General features: G+C 39.7%; 2 protein-coding genes across 3 annotated transcripts in view; one reads left to right on the forward strand and one right to left on the reverse strand.

Annotated features, from left to right (window-relative positions):
- Positions 1–572: 572 nt before the first annotated feature.
- On the reverse strand, positions 573–7,603 carry LOC139744150 (histone H3.3A). The gene is made up of 4 exons (XM_071654602.1): positions 7,541–7,603; positions 3,727–3,891; positions 2,929–3,077; positions 573–1,407 (listed from the first exon to the last, which is right to left on the reverse strand). The coding sequence occupies exons 2-4, from the start codon at positions 3,857–3,859 to the stop codon at positions 1,279–1,281; spliced, it is 411 nt and encodes a 136-aa protein (XP_071510703.1). The 5' UTR covers positions 3,860–3,891; positions 7,541–7,603; the 3' UTR covers positions 573–1,278.
- A 3,307-nt stretch (positions 7,604–10,910) lies between these two features.
- LOC139744151 (tectonin beta-propeller repeat-containing protein 2-like) overlaps positions 10,911–21,480 on the forward strand; it is a 32,339-nt gene continuing 21,769 nt past the window's right edge. For both annotated transcript variants that reach the window (XM_071654604.1, XM_071654605.1), the window contains exons 1-2: positions 10,911–11,130; positions 15,886–16,130. In XM_071654604.1, coding sequence (XP_071510705.1) covers positions 15,888–16,130 — 243 coding nt within the window. In that variant the 5' untranslated portion in view covers positions 10,911–11,130; positions 15,886–15,887. The remainder of the gene's footprint in view (positions 11,131–15,885; positions 16,131–21,480) is intronic.

The following is a 21,480-nucleotide window of genomic DNA, read 5'->3' on the forward strand; positions in this document are numbered from 1 at the left end:
AAATGCTCATTATACTACGGGAGAATACTAGTTTAAAAGAAAAAAAGTGCCAACTCTAAAACATGAAAACAACCCACAGCACCACTGTCTTAATCTCCTTAAGATGTAAGATAAATACAAACACACAAACACATTCACAAACTTACCAGCACAATGCCTGAAAGAAGACTATTTACATAAACATTGTGATATTACAGTATGAGGAATATTCTGAACAAATGTTTACTAGAATTAAGGAACTGCAAATAGAACTGGATATGTCCTGTCTTGATACAAACTTCAAACAATACTGGGCTTTCTAATCTATAAATGAATGAGTATTTCCGTCTGTACGATATCAAATATTCCTGCATGCATGTAGTTTTGTAGCCTAAAATAGTTGACAATGTGAAGAGCCTCTTTCTTTAAGAGAATTTTGCTTGTTTCATTTCTTGCTAGTTTTTTTTTATGTTGCTTTTTTTGTTAGCATTCCCCTTTCCCCACAAATTTCATTCCAAATAATTTTTCATTCTGGGGTGTTTTTGTTTTTGTTGCTTTTTTTTCAAATGACAGAATGGAATGAGAATGACATGTCATGAAACACTGAACAACAAAATTGATTGTGACACACTGATGAGTAATCAAACCCACAATTAACCATAAGAAAACTTGCTGTTTAAATCAGAGTCTATGGAGCACACATTTTTCAGTCTTTTGTAGTTATTGTTGTACAATCTAAAAAATATCACCGTTTGTTTCGAACCAAACAAATGAAATTGACAAATGTTTCAACTAATGATACAAACAGTACATCAGTTGCAGAAAAAACAAACAAACAAAATAAAGGGGAGGGGGATAGTGAAGGAGGCAAGGAGGTAGGGGACAACGAAGTGTATCTGTAGAGTTCATGAGTATCTTAAAATATGGCTTGACATAATACATAGGGCTCCCACTGACATAAATGCTGTACATGAAACACAAGTAAAAAGTATGGGTGCAATAATGTGAAAAGAAATCTACAAAAGTGAATTTCCCTTCCAAGATAATAATGTCAAAGATACATTCATGAAACAGATGAAGACAACTAACGCCTATGTGATTCAAAAACATTGTACTTTCATAATAGCAAACAGATTTTCACACAAAAACAGGTACTCAACATGATGGATTGAGATTGTTGATGCTCAACATCCTTCTAATTAATGTGATAATGAAGCAGGAACTACACAACTTGACAAAATCAGAAAGCAGACATAAACAGTGGATGCTATGAGAATGCCGATTACACACACTGAGCCTCTAAGCACGCTCCCCGCGGATACGGCGAGCCAACTGGATGTCCTTGGGCATGATGGTGACTCGCTTGGCGTGGATGGCACACAGGTTGGTGTCCTCAAAAAGACCAACCAGATAGGCCTCACTGGCTTCCTGCAGAGGTTCCAGAAATGATCTGATTACAAACTAATAATACACAATTGCATACACCAAACGCTATACATTTATCCACTGCAAATTTGTACTAAACTCTTTTTTTTCCTTTTTTTTTTACTGCTGTCCTCTCAAACTGTCAGTCAAGCATCAACAGAGTTGAATATGAATCAAGCACAAGGAAATGGTTGCACATTTACAGTCATCATCATCACCAGAATGAAGAAACAAACAAACAAAAGCAAAACAGTAAGCCCAATTCTCGCCACCGACAATAGGTGATATCAAGGCGACATCAAGTGATATCGTACGATACCTCCGATATCGAACCTCTAGGGCCGGGGTAGTGATTTCCGGTTATTGATTTGTGTGTGTGCTTTTCGATTCGCAAACTTGCCAGCTTTGTTTTGGATCTAAAGAAATATATTTGTTTAGACTTTAGTTTATTTCTTGAATATAACTATCCATTACACCATGGGGTTTTTCTGTGAGGCAGCAGAGTGTACTTTTGATGATGCTAAAAGGAAAAAACTGGACAAAAATCGACATGGACGAGCCGAGCGGCACTCAACAGCATTCCTCCCCGTGACTACTGCGGACGCTGCTGCTAGTACTACTGGGAGCGGAACTATTGTTGCTGGGACACACTCGTCTCCAACGTGGCCAAGCACAGATTCTGCCATCACCTCAGCCTTGGATGTTGGCAGCGAAGTTACTGTTTTCCCCAATGCAAAGCAGAAGAGGACCAATGATACAATAGGGAGTTAAATCCTTGATTCACTTCACCATGGTATTTGCATAGACGACATTGGTTAATGGACGGCAGATGCGCCTCGTCCCCGTGCCGTACAATCGCGCACGCAATGCATGCATTACATTAATAGGCCTATACAAACGGTATTCATATATTTACGTACTAATTGTCCCTTACAAAGAGCGCGTTCATACTTCGGAAAATGATTTGAGATGGGTAGAACCGAGCAGTAGAGGTGCACCACATGCACAGGCCGTGCATCGAGCTAGCTCGCACACTCTTCACAGAGAACCCACAGTGGGAGAACTATACAGATTGATCAATCTCTATGGGGAGAACCCGAAATGCATGAAACCGGAAGTTACTGCCCCAGCCTGAGAGGTTTGATATCACTTGATATCGCCTATTGTCAGTGGCGAGAATTAAGGCAGACATGTTGCCCTTTTTCCCTGAAGTAAATGTGGCATCTTATTCCCTCGGCCAAAGCAAACTTTCAGTAAGGAAATGACGGTCATGTATCCCATAGGTATGCACATATCCTAGTTAAAACTGCTAAAGAAAAACAGAATTGTTGGTTAACTTAATATGATAAGTCTGGTGAACTTCTCTTTGTAACAGAATATTGAAGTTGGACAGCAAGCCTATTGTTATAAGGAGAGGCCACTTTTTCATATTAAGCTTAGAGGGACTAACTACCTTCACCAAAAAAGAAAAAAAAATAAACAGCAACCAAAACATTTAAATGGCAGCCTGAAAATCATCCTGACCTGCAAGGCTCCAATTGCAGCACTCTGAAACCTCAACTCTGTCTTGAAGTCCTGGGCAATCTCACGAACCAGACGCTGGAAAGGCAGCTTGCGGATGAGCAGCTCAGTGCTTTTCTGGTAGCGACGGATCTCACGGAGAGCCACAGTACCTGTACAAAAAAAAAAGAAAGAAATTTTTACTCAAGTCAATTTTTTCTGTACATGAGATTAACAAACATCCATCTTATGCTCTTTAGAAAGACACGATTATGGGCACATGTGATATTGGTAATTTTTTTACTAATTGATTGTAATGGCTTTCATCCACTTTCATCTCTTTAACAAGTGGTACCAACATTTGTTCCCACACCTGGGTCCCATTTCATAAAACTTGTTACCAGTCACAACTGCCACATTTCTATGACAAATTTGCTCCGAGCCAATCAGATGCAAGGATTTCGCTAGCTTATAACAACTATGGCAACTTGCCACTGATAACAAGTTTTATGAAACGGGGCCCTGTTCTTGAAATTTCATGACAATACACTGGGCTGCATCATTCATTAAACAGGTATGTCAATGGTTTAGATGTCATTACTCAAAAACAATTTGTGTCTCTTTTCATATGATCTACTAGATCATATGACTACCAAAATTAAAATGAACAAAAACTGAATTTTGCATGTTACATTTCCGGTGGTTTACTAAACTTTGCATTTGCTCTGTGAATAAACTAAACAGTCTGTATACATGTAATCACAACAGTAATGCTTTATGGAATTTAACACGTTCCATGTCCAAACATCTGCTTTTTGTTACCTGGCCTGTATCGATGTGGCTTCTTCACACCACCCGTGGATGGGGCACTCTTGCGAGCTGCCTTTGTGGCCAACTGCTTTCTTGGAGCCTTTCCTCCAGTAGACTTACGGGCTGTCTGCTTGGTACGGGCCATTGCTGAGTAGAGTTACACTATTAATACAAAATCTGCAAAGGTCAGAATAAGGGATTGGCATGTTACTGAGCGTAACTGAGTGCAAAGGTACAGTAGAATTTACTTGTGTACCCTATGTGGGAAAGTTTTATTTATTTTCTTTTTTTTTTATATGTAACCATAGACATGAAGCAACATCCAGTAATTTAGCTTTTATCACAATCATTGATGAGGTTATTGCCAAAAGAATGAAAGTTTGAATATGATATTACTCTCTACACAAAGTCTGCAAAAGCTGTTTTCATTTTATTTTCAGTTAAAAGACTTACTATCTTTTTTTTTTAAATCTTGAAAATTAATTTCCAGGAGAAATATCATATGTATGAAAACAAAATCACTAGATTGTTACTGTTTAAGGATGTAATTGACAAAAGTATAATGAATGTTCTATTGGCCGTCGTGCCCCTGTGGTCATGTACAGCACACCTTTGCAAAGGTGTGTCCTTTTTTTTTTAGCTGTGATGCCCCTCATCTCTTTGTTAAATCATTTTTGGGGTTCTATGGTGACAAAGACTCTCAAAGTAAGTATTTTTAGCAGTTAAAGTAATGGTAGCAGAAGAAACCGCCTGCCATTTTCTGCTCACTGCCCTGTTAGTTTACTGTGTACAATGTAGGTGACTATGAAAGGTGCTTGCTCCATGTGTTGAGCTAGCACAGTGAGAATTCAGGGGAAAAAACACAAAAACAAAACAAAACAAAATGCACAGTCAGGAGAAGGTAGTTTGACTGTGTGTTGTGTCAGCGCGCAAGCTGTGAGATTTTCAGAGCGAGCTTGCACGCTGTCTGTATGTGCTGGATGTGTGATGTGATGTGTATGTGACGTTGCGCCGCGGGATGATTCCAGAAAAAGCGCCCAAAGGTTAGCCGACGGCGGGATTGACGAAGAAAGTGAACCCGTCATACCTGCAAAGTGATTAGTTTGCTCACAAATGGGAGTACCCACCTACTTTATCAGTGTTGAATAGTAATTTGGAATACATGCACAAGATCAGGTTAGTACTGATTTTATTCTTCTCGTTACAAATTTTTGTAAAAAGATGTCAGACTTCAGCTTCACGAGGCCGATTCGTGCGTAGAGAGGTGAGAGCTGCAGAAAAAAGCACCGAAAATATAGTCGGATCAGGCCGCTAGCTAGGTGCGGCAGCCTTGCACTGAGCGAACCCACTTACTGGCGCCTGTGTTTCGATGGGTCGCTGTGCATCGGTTGATTTAAAACTGATTGTTGTAAAAAAACAGACAGAATTTTTCTTCTTTGCAACATGGATAGTGGACATGGGCATGTGTACGTAACAAAAAAACACCATACAAAGTTGCGACAATTTATATGTCAGATGTGAGATGAATAAAAAGTGAACAGGGAGCTTCATGAGTCTCTCTCCCCGGGCCGGGGGCGTCATGAGGCTCTCCGGAGGCCTCGTGAGGCGGAGGAGTGCTTGTACGGGGTAGCACGCCTCATGAGCGGGTTTCCCGGACTGAATGGCAATGCCAAACTGGCACTAACAGTTACAATGTAAGTGGCAGGATTTCTAATATTCTATTTTATAAAATGGGTTCAAGAACGTAGCCAATAGGAAGCGCTGAAATGAGTCACGTGGGCTTTGATTACTTTAGTACCATCGCACTGCAGTACCAGTGCGCACTCAATCAGTTGTTACAAGTGCGTCGCGCGCTACTATACGCGCTGTCAATCCTGTAAACAACTTCTAGTTCGGGCTGCCGGCCTTTCTTCTTGTGTGCATAACATATTATGTGGCGTACATATACAGGGGGGTGTTTCACAAAGCCGTTCTTAAAGTTAAGAAGGACTTAAGTGCGACTGGTGATCAGTTCGTGTGTGCTATACTTATCAGAATCTCAATAATTCAGCACAAGAACTGATCACCAGTCGCACTTAAGTCCTTCTTGACTTTAAGAACGGCTTTGTGAAACACCCCCCTGGTACTCTATACGTACAGTACTTACATGTGCGGGATTTCCGAGTGCAACGTGCTTGACTCGACTCTCTCGAGCGAGTGCTACATGTAGCTGACTGGTATTGACCCACAAAGGTACGTGAAAAATGCTGTTAGTTTTCGACCCATTGTATAAAACAAATGATGCACAGGATTATTTCGTGGCGTTAGTGGAGATGCAGCTCACTCTCGGGTATTTACAATGTAGTGCATGTTTCACAATAAATACCCTCGAGTGCGCTATATGCCTCCACTAACGCACTCTATCCTGTGCATCATTTGTTTACTAACAAATAACATTACTCCATAGATAACCCCGGGACGCTCCGTATACACAGTTACACACTGTGGGAGCGTCCTGAGTCAATAGAGTGCTATATCGGTAAGCTTGAAAAACATACACAGTCTGTCACAGATTTTCGCACCTCCGTAGGTTTCGAATATCACGAGGAAAAAACGTACTTTTATAGTATACATAAGATTCTTATCTAATTAATACCCTTCGTTCACCTTGTTCTTGTTCACATTGGTCCAATGATCTTGAAAAAACGTTTTTTTCACGGCCATATACGGGTCCGTAGTCCTAGCTCCCCATCCCATTCACCATTTTCGAAATCAGTATGCAGTACACTGCGCACGTAAATATTCATGTGCTGGCGGAGTCGCAATGCGTTTAGCCTTCTGACAAGGCGTGCGCGCGCGCACCCACCCAGAAAGCAACGCAATATACAGCGAGAGGGTTTGCCAACAGTATGATAAGGCCTTGCCACAAAGCTACACGACTTGATGGCCAGCGCATGCGCACAAATCTCAAATCCATTTACTGTATAAGATGTAGTTCTCCCGAGTTCCTCTTGACCGAGTCGCATTTAACTCATCAAACCGAGCAGAAAGGGACTATTACCAGAACCAAAAGTTGAACGCAGTCAGTCTTCAACATTACATCTTCACCTGTAAGTCTTCATATTGCGGAATTTTTGCAATTTCATATTGATTTTTAGGCGCTATACTTCGCCTGTCATGATCATGTCTGCTACAATGCGCAGCCCCAACACTGCGTGTTGGGGCTGGTCGCAGTTACTCCATAGATAGTATTAGCAATTGATTAGATCTAATCTAATCTGGGTTCTGATCAATTCGCTTCAAATAAGGCTCTTTCCTTTATTTCTTTTTTGAATTATCTCCAACCATGCCAACTCAACTGCCCGATAAACAAGCTACCGCCCAATTTTATTTTGGTAAGTCAAAATGGCCTACTTTCCTGCTTGCTGCTTTAACTATTTCTCCTCCAAAAACACCATGTTCAAGGGATCGTGCAGGAGCGCAGGCAGCTCCGCATGCAGGCCAAGCACACACTACACTATACGGCGCAGTCTGATCAAAACAAAAGCGAATGTGCACACTTATGTACAATGTACACAGTACACAGTACGTACAGTAACGTATGGACGTAGCGTACAATACACATGTGTACATTGCATTCGATTCATTCTCTTACAGCAGTATAGATCAGAGATCGACTGACAAATGTAGTGACATGATTATCAGAATCAGAATCATTTGTTGTCATTGTAAATAGTTTCTACACGTTAGCCCAGTATGGACAGTAATGACTGATGACCACAACAATGGATTTACTAATGCATCAATACACGATGAAGAAGAAAATTAGGAATAAAAAGACAGTCACCTTTCACAGGCTCTTGAACGTCTCTCAAAAAGCGCCACAAGTTCAACGTAAAAATGCACTGTGGTGTGTGTGTGATGCGTGTGTGTGTACGTACGTCGTGAGTGCATGCTAGTGGTGTGCTAGGATACTAGCTACTAGTAATCCATGCACACTCTGTTTTCATCTGTACGTACGTACGCACACACTTCGAACGCGCACGTAGTTCGGCGTGTTAACTCGCACGTATTACACGTACATGATGGCGCTAGTAAAATTTACTCAAAGTATAAAGAAACAACAATAATTTTATGATGCTGTGCATTAGAGACCTAAAGCCACTATCAGTTTACCTTTGGGAACAGTGATCAAAAAAGTTCGCGATATGAAATTTAAAAAAAAAATATGTAATTAGCCGAAGTATATAGTTCAGTTCTATCACAAAACATCCTACCATACCATATAAATATTTCTAATCCTCACTACATAAAAACGATTTATCCTAAGAAAGCATTTTGATAAAGCGCATAAGGGTTTACTCATTTTTTTTGTATTTAACAATACTTAATATTAATTATAATGATTAACATTTTTACGTTGATTGTTTCTATTCCTAACTCACATTTTAGAACTACAAGCACTACAGATGTTTTTTTTTTTTTTTTTGGCTTTTGGTTTTACCTGCAAATGGTAAGTAGTCCCCCCAAAAAGAAAGATAAATAAACAAAAATGCAATTCAATAATTCATAATATATACTATAAACATAGTGTTAGCTTTTTTGGCACAAGTGTAATCTATAATGTCTAAATAGCTAAATGGCTTGATACTGGGAGCAAAAAACAAACAAACAAACTGTGAGGACGTTTTTCTTTCTTTTTTTTTTTCTTTGTCAGCCCAATTGAGGGAAATTTATTCTCCAATCTGTTCTCCAATCACTTTCTTTTGATATATATAAATATATTTAGAATGGGGCCCACATTAGGCCTATGTCTCAAAGACCCAGACTACTAATGCTACATAGGCCACATGGTGGGTTGTTACTTCATATTCATAAAAGTCTCATATTTGTTGTATTATTGATTTAAGAAAGGCTTCTGATCGAGTTTGTTATAGGGTATAGAGTGGGACAAACAGTAACTATAAGATAGGCTAGACAATATTACAAGCATAAAAGTAATGTGTGTGTATGAGAGTGTGTGTGTGTATGTGTGCGTAGGCCCTATGTGTGTGTGTGTGTGTGTGTGTGTGTGTGTGTGTGTGTTTGAATATTTGCACATGAGGAGTGTCATCGCAAAACGTGACATATCCATTATGGTCCATCAGAGACAGTTGCGTTAAAAGCACCCAGATAAAGAAAATAAGAAAATCTTTGATATTTTTATCATAACTTTGAATACAGGGAGAAGTGGGACAGTGATGCTTTCCCAATTCACCCAGCACCTGAAAAAAAAAAGAATTGAAAATGGCGGCTAACATCACAATTTAGTGTATTTTTGCAAAATCTTTTAGTGCAAATTATTGGAACTTAGCCTACATTATACAGCATGCAGTTACCATAGGCTTGTACCCTGATGTCAAATGCCTAATGGGTGATAAGACTTGAAAGCTGATTAGTTCAAAACATTTTGAGATAATAATTATGAAAGGTGTCCCGCTTCTCCCACGTCCTATTCTAAACTCCTCAAAATAAGTTCTGCAATCAAAGTTTGATATATCACATTTCTTATACCTGCATTATCTTCATTAAATATGACATCATAAGAAAACCTGATTAATTATCTTTAAAATGACACCTCATTTGCTATACCTGATTGGGTGTTCTTGGAATGTGCAAAACAGCTGAGTATGGAGACAGATCAAAAGTGAAAAGTCGCAACAATTCTGCGATTGATAATGTACAGTTTTGATGAAAAAAGGCCACCGGAATAAACAATGCTGAAATGAGAGCACTTTAAAAAAATCCCATTTCCTAGACATTAGATGACTGTTTGGTCAACCTTTATGTTTAATTTTGATCTGCAGATACTACAGCAATGGATGAAGCCTGGAATCTAATGATAATCTCACAATGCATTTTTTTTAAAGCACATTCCCTCCCTGAAACGACAACTTAAATGGGAAATATACTGTTTGACATACGTTTGCTCTATTTCACATTCGACCTTCCCTCATACTCAGTTATACTGTGCATTCCGGGAATGCATAATCTAAACAAGTGAGTTGGCGTTGTAGTGTAATAAAGAAAATTAATCAGGCTTTCTTATGATGTCACATTTGAATGAAATGATGTAGTTTTAAGAGAAATATTGTAGATCAAATTGGAATTGCTGGACTTTTTTGAGGGGTTTAGTTCACCCTACTCTGCCTAATGCTGATGCCTCTATCAGTGCGCCCATAAGTTTACAAAATGATGTATGATATACAGTATGTCCCCCCCCCAAAAAAAAAAAAAAAAAATCACAATCGGATCTTTGCATTGATAGCTTCAAATATGATTAAACAGTCTATGCTATTTTAGGGTCTAAAGATATAACATCTTTCCTATATTTTGCAGAAAACCATTCAATTTGGTTTAGCGGTCACAGTGAAATGTGAATCGTTGTGAAGCATGTCGTGGATGTGATTCTTCCAAGTTTAGCACTTGAATGCTCTCGTCAATGGACAGAACTTTGAGGGAAGGGACTCCTGACAAATGCTCTGCAAAAATCCTCATTTCTCTGACCACTGAAGCAAAACGAATGGGATTTTCTGCAAGACGTGGGTAATAAGTTACAGTTTCATACCCTGACATTGTATTTGGATTGGCCTACTAGTATGTAGTACTTTATGGATTACAAAGTATTTCATTCATCAAGCAAGGTTATAGACCTACATCCAGGGGTGGGTCCATGAATTCCGTAAAGGGGGCGCAACAAATATTCCTGGTGCCACTTCCGGGTTTCATTATTCATGTTTTTTCTTTTTATTTCTTTCAGGGGGCGCGCACCGTGCGCCCCCGATGAGTCTGTAATCTTCTCACCTCCCTGATCCGCCACTTCACATATCGAATTCATAGCCTTCTCATTTTGTTGCTTGATGTGATTTCAGGGGGAAAATCTCTTTGTATTTCGTTTGACAGATTTGAGTCTACCGCCTCAGCTGTGTGAGCTGTCATATGACTTTGTATGAGATGACATCACACATGTTGTATTGTTATGCTGGTAAACCACCACCGCACCAGCGATGTCCACCACCACCACCAAAGATACACAGGATCTTTGCCACGGTGCACCACACACACTGTACACACACACACACACAACAGACTGAGTCGGGCGCTGATTGTGAACAGGAACAGACTGGCCTACGGGGTCGCAGAAGCAAGTCGTTCTTTTTAGTTAAATTTTACTATCACCCGTCTCGACTCTTCGCAATTTTAAACGCCATGTTCGTGGCAGAAAATGGTAGAGCGTTCGACAGAAAAGAAGGGTTGATATTTGTAAGTCTGCACTGAGTACGGCCGACGGCTTATTGAATTCAAGTGGAATCGAGACTACAACAGACGACATTGGCCCCATTGCTCGAAAGTCTAACAAGTTACGCTCTATAAATTTACACCAAACCAGCCAGCCAGGTAGGTTCCTAAGTAGATAAATCAATTTAGTTTGGAAAGAAATTAGATTAGATATCAAAGATAGATCCAACCCATTCAACTAGCAATTGACGATACTCTCCTCGCTCGGCCACGACAATAAACATCCATACCATAGCCAGGGCTAGTCACGATTGCTTTTGCATTTGGTTGATGGAGACCTAACGTGCTAACGTTAGCCTAAATTAACTTCAGCCCCCCAGGTTTCTAATTTTATTTATTTTTTTTTAGATACCGTAATGTACTAACAAACTTCATGAAATGCGAATGAGCATGTAATTCCATGAGGAATTTAACGTTTATTTGATGAAAATTGGTTATGAAATGGCTGAGATAACAAAAACATAGCGTTAGCAGATAGTGAAAGGTATAGCTATAGGTACTAGTTAGTAGTACGTAGGACTAAGACGTAGGAGGATCGAGGAGGACCTAACTGCGACCGGTCCCAACGCGTAGTATAACTGTGTACAAGGAGCGCCCCGGGGTTAGAGTAGGACCTAACTGCGGCCAGCAGCCCCATACGCAGAGCGTAATGGGGCTGCGCACTGTAGCATTCAGAATCATGACAAGCTAGTATCGCGGATAAATATCAACTTTAAATCGAAAAATTTCTTCAATTTGAAGACTTACCAGTGAAGTGGAAGTATTGACAACAGGCTTCGGGCAACGTTTAGTTCTGCCAATAGTCCCTTTCTGTTTGAATTGATGACTTAGTGTGACTCGGTCGAGACGAACCTGGGAGAGCTACGCTGAATTGACGGCCAGCGCATGCGCACACATCACATGAAATTCATGACCGGATAAGATGTCTGTGTGCGCATGCTCTGGCCGTCAATTCAGTGTAGCTCTCCCAGGTTCGTCTCGACCGAGTCACATTAAGTCATCAATTCAAACAGAAAGGGACTATTGGCAGAACTAAACGTTGCCCGAAGCCTGTTGTCAATACTTCAACTTCACTGGTAAGTTCTTGTAAGAATTGTTCGATTTTAAGTTGATACTTATCCGCGATACTAGCTTGTCATGATCGTGAATGCTACAGTGCGCAGCCCCATTATGCTATGCGTATGGGGCTGCCGGTCGCAGTTAGAGTAGGACCCACCTTAATATTAGAAATGTTCTAATTTTAGTAAGTTAATGTATTGACTTGCTACGTCTTACATATCCAAACACCTCGTAAATTTAGGTCACAATTTTTTTTACGAACAGTCACAAAAATTGAATATGAATGTGATACGTGTAGTCTAGATCTGAAGTTACAATTGCTTTGTTTTACTTCTGAATTTCATCAAATAAACTTTGAATTCCTCTAACGATGGTATGCTCTGTACTTCTACTATTTCATAAGTGGTTTATTGGTATCATGCAAACAGTTCCAAAAGCCCATTCTTCATCTTCAAACAAATACTGTACCCTCCCTTTAAATTCACAGGTCCAGAGTCAAGTTCATTCCAGGAAACCGCTCAGTGGAGGGGGGCTCTTGCTCAAAAGGATCCCTCCTCCTCATGCGCATCCCAGTAGTGCTTATGAAAGCCTGCCTGGGGGTGAGATGCTCATGAATGAGGCCTCCTGGCTCCTGTTCACTTCTCATCCATCTCACATCTGACATATTATCTTGTCAGAAAATGCACAGAGAATTTTTCTTCTTTTCATCATAGAGAGTGGACATGTGTGTGTAACACAACACAAACATGTCCACTCTCTATGATGAGAAGAAGAAAAATTCTCTGTGTGCTTTTGGACTGAAATTGAGTTTTAATCAACCGACGTGATGTGTATCGACCCTCCGAAACACAGGCGCAAGCGGGTTCGCTCAATGCAGGGCTGCCACCCCTATCACCCTGATCCGACTGAAAATTTTTGGTGCTTTTTTCTGCAGCTCTCACCTCTCCACTCACGAATCAACTCCATGAAACTGAAGTTTAACATCATATTACAAATGTTTAAAAGGAGAAAAATAAAATCAGAACTAACCTGATCTTGTGCATACATTCCAAATTACTATTCCATACTGATAGAGTACATTGTAGGTGGGTACTCAAATTTGTCAACAAACTAATCACTTGACTTTGTACATACTGTAGGTATCATGGGTTCTATTTCTCTGTCCACCAGACTTTGGGTGCCTTTCATGCAAGCTTCCCATGGCATCCAGCGCAGACAAGCCATGAAATAGAACGCCCATGCATGTGCAAGCTGGCTGTAAAAGGTGCCCAAAGGCTCTTACTGAATACAGTGTAAACTGTATAATCTCAGCAAAGAAAGTCAAATATGTGTTGACCCTGTTTTATCTACATGCTATCTCTTGCACTATATAAACAAACAAAAAATATTCGAAAACGAAAAAATCACAGCTGCATGTGAAACAATTGAACACAGCATTGTTGATAAATTATGTGCTTAAATCACTCGAGTATTTAAAAAATATACGCATGTGGCATGACAATGTATCAACTGCCATAAAATACACGGTGTATGTGTCATGGAATTACCAGGTGAGAGAGAGAGAGAGAGAGAGAGAGAGAGAGGGAGAGAGAGAGAGAAAAAAAAAACACCCCAGCATAAGCAACGGGCCATAGGATCATGTTTTATAAAAAGCTGGCGTGAGATTCAGATCATGGTGGTTGAAGTGGTTGTGATTAATGGGAAATGTGACAAGGGCAGGTTATTTTATTAAGAAAAAGTATGTGATATGTTTGGTTGTTGAACCTTGGTGCATCATGTCACTTTATCACAGGACCTTCAGAAAACCACTAGGAAAAAAAAATGCCGATTGGTTGGGCCTCAATGCTCAATTAATTCAAGGAGGCTACATGGAGAAATGGACTCTAACCTTCCTAGGATTGATCAGGACATAACAGAACACCTACACTTATTACTGGAAATCATTGATGAATGCATAATGTACTTGTCAAGTTGTCATGGGCAGTGCGAATTGACCATCATGAATCAGCATGGTTTTACAGAAAGTATTTGTCCAACTTGCTGAAAATGAAATGGGCATTTGGGCAAGGGTCCCATACTTTATAGTAGGCAAGTGCCCATTCGTTATAGTCCTGGTTGGATATCCAAGCATATTTAGCAGCGGCTGAGTGAAAACAAACCCATGTTTGACATATTTTTTAGACAAACTTATCTATTTTTCTTCCATCTTTGGCTTTGAAATTCTTTGAGCAATCTACTGTAAAAGTGGTTTCTTTCGCGGTGGTTTGATTTTCGCGCTTTTGAGGTTGAACCGCGAATTTAACATCACGCGAAAATGTTTTGAACTTGTCGCTTGTACAACGCAATCATTACCGACCACGAATTTAAACACATGTGAAAAAGTCCGCAATGATGGAAACTGCGAAAGTTTCTGTACACGAAAGAAACCACTTTTACAGTATCCATGAGCTCCAGGGGTTCCTCATAGTTGAGTGTTGAGTGGACATGGTAATCAACAAGCTCAAAAGTTAGTGTGACCTCTCCATGAACCCTCCCCCCCCCCCCAACTTCTAGGTCAACCTCCAGAGGGTGTTGTACACTACTGTCGCAGTACGATCAGGTTTATCACTAGTGCTGTGTGCACATGTCTTTCCTCCAGTCCTGTGGTTTGATCATTGAGTGGGACTCTCACTCAAATGTTCAGTCTTTAAGATTACAGCTGTACGTGCCGTGTGGACTGGCTTCGTAGTTAAAGGGGCAAGATCTAATCGTCAATGGTTAGTCTCTGTGTTAACGTAGCTGTTGCTTGTATAATATATTAAATGGTTGTGTCCTAGGGTGGCCCCTAGTTCAGGGCCCAAGTACCCCAAACTTTCATCTATTTCTCAAAAACTGAGGGCTGGATTTTGACTAAACTTGGCAGGTGTGACTGCGATGCCCAAAATTAGGAGGTTGTTGCTTGATGGAGGTGCAGCAATCCCAGAATCTCAAGATTTGTAAATAAAGTAGTTTGCCTCAGGTGGAGTGCCAAGAAGATAACGTGTGCTGCTCAGGTGAGCGCAAAACCTGTGGGTGTCTTGCTGTTTTGTTGTTATTGTATTTTGCTTACAGTAGTTGAAGAAGGATGGGTTTAAATGTACAATGTGTTGTAATCATGGCACTTTGATAGAATGTGGTCTTTGAAAATCTTTCATTGTCAGTAATGTCACTTGTTTCTTGTTAAAGTAATCCTGCATACAGTCCTCTGGAAGCTATACCATATGTATATGCCATGTGATGAATGTCACATGCCATTAAGGGTGCTATAGTGTCCAATATCCAGAAAACTTTTAAGGATAGCTGTGATTCAGAATACATTATAAAGGCTTATTGTTATTCGTCTTACCCTCTATACTCTGATCCAGATAATGCTTCCTTTCCAAGATTCCTGGACCATTTCCTGGTGTAGAGGAATAATGATCATACTTTGTGTGCTAATTTTTGCAGCAACCTTCAAACTGACTTCAACTTACTCAAGTGCATACATGTAGTTCATTATAGGTATTCAAATGCAGCTCTTCATGCTGTTTAATGTTACCTTAGATGAAAAGATTAAGGTCAAATAGACAATTCAAACCTCTGAACTTTAAGCTTTTATTGCTTTGTCTGGTTTCATTGTCATTGTACACTGTGTATTAATAGAGTGGTCAGTATAATAAAGCATAGAGGAAAGTTTTCATTAATTAAATTATGAACTGATAATGAGCCTAATTTTTCAATGTTTTTGCACACTTTAGAATGTGTACAGTAAATAATTTCTCTGCTGTTGTACAATAGGGATGGCAAGTCGGCCTCTCTCCATTCTGGAGGCAGTGAAGCTGAGGGAGTATGCCCCCCTGGATGCCCTCTTCAAAGTCCTCCCCAAAAAGGCTCAGAGGGCCTTGACATTGAGCCAGTCAGCCATCGATGTGGAGTTGACATGTTTAGATGCCAGCAGTGAATTCATCATCCTGGGCACCAACATCGCAGTGGTGTACCTCTTTGACAGGCAAGAGCAGCAGCTGGCTAAGCTCAAGTGTGAGGTGAGTTCTGTAGGAGGATGGTGATGGTGGGATATTGATAATGATGGTGACGATAATATACAAATAGTGAATGGTCACGAGGGTGAAAGATAGAGGCGCTCTATTCAACGAAGCGAGGCCGAGTTGAAATGTGTGCCTCCATCTTTCACCTCGTGCAAAATCTTGTTCCATTGCACGAGGAAAGACCATACACTATTTGTTTTAATCATTACCTAGGACATCAACAGATATATAACGTAGTCCACACAGATTCTTGAATTTAGCACAAAAATGGCAACCATTTTCGAGATGATGGCAAATGAGTAGCTGCACACTCACAGTCAGCCATCAAATATATGTACCGGTACGTATGTATGCGGTACACGAAACTGATTGTTTGAAGTTGTTAACAAAAATGAGTGACAAAAGTATGTGCTTGCGAGCACGCATATTATACAAATAGTGAATGGTCACGAGTGTGATGGTACAAGATTTCGCATGAGGTGAAACATAGAGACGCTCTATTCAACGAGACGAAGCCAAGTTGAATAGTGCGCCTCATCTTTCACCAAGTGCGGAATCTTGTTCCATTGCACCAGTAAAGACCATACACTATTTGTTTTATACAACACCTCGAATGTCAACAGATGTGGTCCATACAGATTCTTGAATTTAGCACAGAATTGGCAACCATTAATTCTGTGAAAGACGAATGAGTAGCCGCACAGTCACAGTCACCATGTACGTGTATGTACGCGAAGCCGATCGGTTGAAGTTGTTTACAAAAATGAGTTCCATCTTGTTCCATTGCACGAGTAAAGACCATACACTATATATTTGTTTTATACAACACCTCGAATGTCAACAGATGTGGTCCATACAGATTCTTGAATTTAGCACAGACATGGCAACCATTAATTCCGTGAAAGACGAATGAGTAGCCGCACAGTCACAGTCACCATGTACGTGTACGTACGCAAAGCCGATCGGTTGAAGTTGTTTACAAAAATGAGTGACAAAAGTATGCGCTTGTAAGCGCGCCTGTATTGTTGGGTGCGTGTGGCAAATGCTTGTTTATTGTGACATCAGAGCCGTGCGATGGAACAAAAACTTCGAGTCAATTGTGAGTTTAACATGGGAATCAATGGAAATGGGTGACGTCAGCCATGCGCTATCCATTTTTGCTCAAACAAAATTGCATGGCTGACAGCCACAGCGTGCGATGGAATTTTTAACTAAATGTCACGTGATGGGCAATCGACTAGTCGGATAGCTACATTCTAATTAGGTGTTGTAGAAAATGTAATTGTTGAGAGCGCGCAGAAACCTGGACAAATATTAGTTTCTTGTGATATCAGAGCCATGCGATGGTAACTATACGTTATCCATTTTTGCTCAAACAAAATGTACGGCTGACAGCCACAGCGTGCGATGGTACTTGTAATTGAATGTTATGTGTTGGGCAATCAACCAATCAGCTACATTCTTTTTAGGTGTTGTATAATGATGATTACCAGTATGCCTGTAAATACTTTTGCTGTCGACAGTAAGAGAGATACAGCAAGTATTATGCTGGTGCTGTTGATGATGATGATGACAGTATGATTCAGTAGGAGGAGGATGGTATTGATACAAGGTATGCTGGTTATGATGAAGTTACATTGAAATGATGGAAGTGATACTTGAGGTCTTTGATACAATGACTGTCAAAAAATTGATAATAATAATAATAATAATGTACATTTATATAGCGCTTATTACAGTAGTTTCTAAGCGCTTAACAAAAAAGTGATGATGTCATACACATAATTACAAGTGTAAAATCATCTCCATTCAATACTTCTCTGTAACAATCTATAGTGTCTACAGTGTGCATGTCTATGTGTGTGTTTCTCCTATAGACAATACACGTAGTCTACGTCCTTCTGCTGTGGATTTTGATGAATTTTTATGGCAGATTTGCAATACATTTGTAGTTCTGGCAGATTTCATTTGGAACATTACCCGGTACATTGAGAGGAGAAAGGAAAAGAAGATAGTTGCACATATTGTAACAAGAAAGGGTATAAGAAACATGCAATGAATCCATGCAGTAGTAATTCAATGTGATATGTGATGTACAGTATGATGATGTCATCTCTGAATACAACTAAGAAGAGCTGCAGAAGTTTCAGAATAAACCTGTGGAATCAACTTCCCTAACAAATTCCAAATATTTAATCAGCCGTAAGATCTGTGAAGATTAGCCTGAATTCATTCTTGCTTTGTAATCTAAAGTTGTGCTCTTGTTATCTGTCTCTTTTAAAGGCTCAAGTTAGCTATTAGGCTCATTCACATACTGTATGCGCTATAATTTTAGTGTACATAAATTTTCGCGAATTGCCACTGTCACACATTTCGCGTATTGCCGCTGTCACACATTTTCGCGAGTGGTTAAATTCGTGATTGGGGGACCAGAGAAAATATGAAGTGGCAAAGAAAGTGTGAATTTTCAACTTACTAGCAAATAAGAATGATACTAGTTATACAGTGCGTATCAAAAAAAACGCAACAAGATTTAATTTCAAATTTGTGAAGATTGTGTCAACTTTACACCAAAGTGAGTAGCATCATCTTAAAGCCGCATATAATCTCTTCTTTCCGGTGATATCTTACTTATTCTTACACGGTCATGGATGGCTGAGTAATCATTCTTTTTGGACAATGGGTCAAATTGGACTTGGGACCAAGTTTCAGTTTCTGCATTCAACTATGACGTCGATTTTCGTAGAGAAAAGCTGAATGTCTGTTCTGGACTTTCTGGAAACGGTTTGCTCCTAGGGCCTTCTTCTTTGAAAACAACATGAACGGAAATGGATACTTACAAATTTTAAATGAAATATGATTCCTGAATTAATGGAAAATTTTCCTGTGCAACAAAGGAGTGTGTTCAGATGCCTATCGTGGGCACAGAATGGCGCACCAGCCGATCGACGAGTTGCAGTGAGAAACAGATTGGCTGAGGTATTCGGAAATCGGGTGATTGCCTTGTATCATGATGTGGAGTGGCCACCACGATCTCCAGATCTGACTTGTGACTTTTTTCTATGGGTTATCTCAAGAGCAAAGTGTTCATTACCCCTCCACCTGACATTGCAACTCTGAGACAAAGAATCACTGATGAGTTTGAAGCTCTACGCCACCAAGCCCTAATGATTCTCAGGGCTGTGCGTGAGATGGCTAAGAGCTAATCTCTGTGTGGAAAGAAATGGTGGCCATGTTGAGGGGCACGGGATGTAATGTTAAAAGGAGATACTAGTATCCGTAAGAAGACAATGGTAAGTTGTGATCATTAATTTCATTAATTGTGATCATTAATTTCATTAAAATTAATTTCATTATTCCGTTTGTTTAGTTAATTTGTAATAAGGTGCATTGATTCTTGCTGTGCCTAAACTTGGTCCCAAGTCCAATTTGACCCATTGTCCAAAAAGAATGATTACTCAGCCATCCATGACCGTGTAAGAATAAATAAGATATCATTGGGAAGAGGAGATACGTGGTTTTAAGATGTTGCTACTCACTTTGGTGTAAAGTTAACACAATCTTCACAAATTTGAAATCAAATCTTGTTGCGTTTATTTTGATACGCACTGTACACTGCATGAAAAAAACTTATCAAACTCTGCGAACTAGTAAGTTAGAATTCAACATTTTTGAAGTGGTTAAAGTCCATCGCGCTAGATTTCTGACGAGTGGTCCCCTTGCGAAAATGGATTGGCTCTCTACAGTATTCGTAAGTAGACGTGGACGTGCGTAAACAAGCTTAGCCAGTATGGTCTGTTCGGTAAGCCGTGACATGGTATACTAGTACTGAAATGTTCGTATCATCAAGGCAAGGGATTCATTTTGGAAGGTAATATTTTCGCGTGTTGTTAATTTCGCGAATAGCTCTCGACTCGCGAAAATCGCGAAAATAATACCCCCGTGAAATATGTAGCGCATACAGTACATGATAAAAAAACAACAAAGAAACTAACAAAAAATGTGAGTTGAATCGCAATTCAAGTCACATTTTTTTTTCTTATAGTGAATCACATTCGAACAGAAGGTATTGAAGACTTGTGGGTAGTGTGTTTTATTTGCAACTGTATTTATAGGTCTGGATGCTAGGTAGGTCTGGATGCTAAGAATGAATAATGCTATTTCTTCTAGTTTTTTATGCCTGTGCTATTTTTTTTTTTTTGATTTTTGCATTAGTACTGCAGTGTAGTCACATAGCTTGCAAAGTCCAGCACTGGCTTAATTCTGACTTTTGTTGGCCTTGTGAAATCTGGCATAGCTGCACAGTGTGTAGTAACCTCGATTTGTCCTGATCAGTGGAAAACTAACTTTGGACCCAAGACTGAATCTGTGCGGCTGTTGCTTGAAAAGTATCGGTGTATACAGTCAATGAATCTGTGAATTTGTCAGGGACTGTAGTTGGGAGGATGTTGGGAAGATAGTGCTTCCGACTTATTCATAGTGTAGTACAGGTATGAGTTTTGAAGTCCGAACAGTGTGAGCAAACTGTATACACACTTCCTGTGTTTTGTTTGTGTGTGAGTGTGTTTTTTCTTCCCCTCAGACAGTGAATCTACAAAATCTTCTACCATGTGAACCATAGTATAGTGTGACCAACGTTTTATGTAATGTCACTTACCCATACAGTGCACTCCTGTTATAACGAACATGGTTATAACGAAATTCCAGTTATAACGAAGTAAAAATTTGGGCTGCAATGTCATCCACTCTATGTTTTTCTATTGTTTATTTGTTCGGTTATAACGAAATTCAGATATAACGAAAGAAACTGCCGGTCCCGAGGACTTTGTTATAACGGGAGTCCACTGTACTACAGTACATTTGTAGTACTGAAAAATTTCAGCCAATCCTACAATGTGCATAATGTGGTTTACTGAGAAATTTCAGCCATTTAAGGGCATTCCAGACAATTTATGTTATTTCACCTCATGTACAAAGTACATATCGATAGTGTCGTGGATAGATGTGGGAATTTTATGAGCCTTGAACAGATAAACCAATACTCTGAAAAACCAAAAACATCATACTCTGAACAGGGATGATGACATAAGAGGCTCCCATTTTTTCCAGCTATTGATGTAGTTTGTAGTACGTTTAAAGGCATAATTTACGATTTGCAGATGAAACAAAAACCCAGCATTAGTGCTTTAAAATAGTTCTAAAATGTGAGTTAGGGATAGAAACAACCACTGTCAAAATCTGAATCCGTATAATCGATGTTAAGTGTTGTAAAATACACAAAATGTGAACAATAGTCATAATAAAAATGTTTCTAGACTAAACCGTATACAGTTATGGTTTATTGAGA

The sequence above is a fragment of the Diadema antillarum genome, unplaced genomic scaffold (assembly GCF_040938485.1).
Source record: "Diadema antillarum isolate AM-2024a unplaced genomic scaffold, OU_Dant_1.0 seq00001140_RagTag, whole genome shotgun sequence".
NCBI classification, from domain to species: domain Eukaryota; kingdom Metazoa; phylum Echinodermata; class Echinoidea; order Diadematoida; family Diadematidae; genus Diadema; species Diadema antillarum.

What these genes read in the sequence shown, in the direction of transcription:
- LOC139744150 (XM_071654602.1), bottom strand. Translation starts at nt 3,859, where the DNA reads ATGGCCCGTACCAAGCAGACAGCCCGTAAGTCTACTGGAGGAAAGGCT. An exon ending in GCCACATCGATACAGGCCAG is followed by an intron (nt 3,078 to 3,726) that starts GTAACAAAAAGC and finishes TTTTTTGTACAG; the next exon opens with GTACTGTGGCTCTCCGTGAG. An exon ending in CTGCAATTGGAGCCTTGCAG is followed by an intron (nt 1,408 to 2,928) that starts GTCAGGATGATT and finishes GAACCTCTGCAG; the next exon opens with GAAGCCAGTGAGGCCTATCT.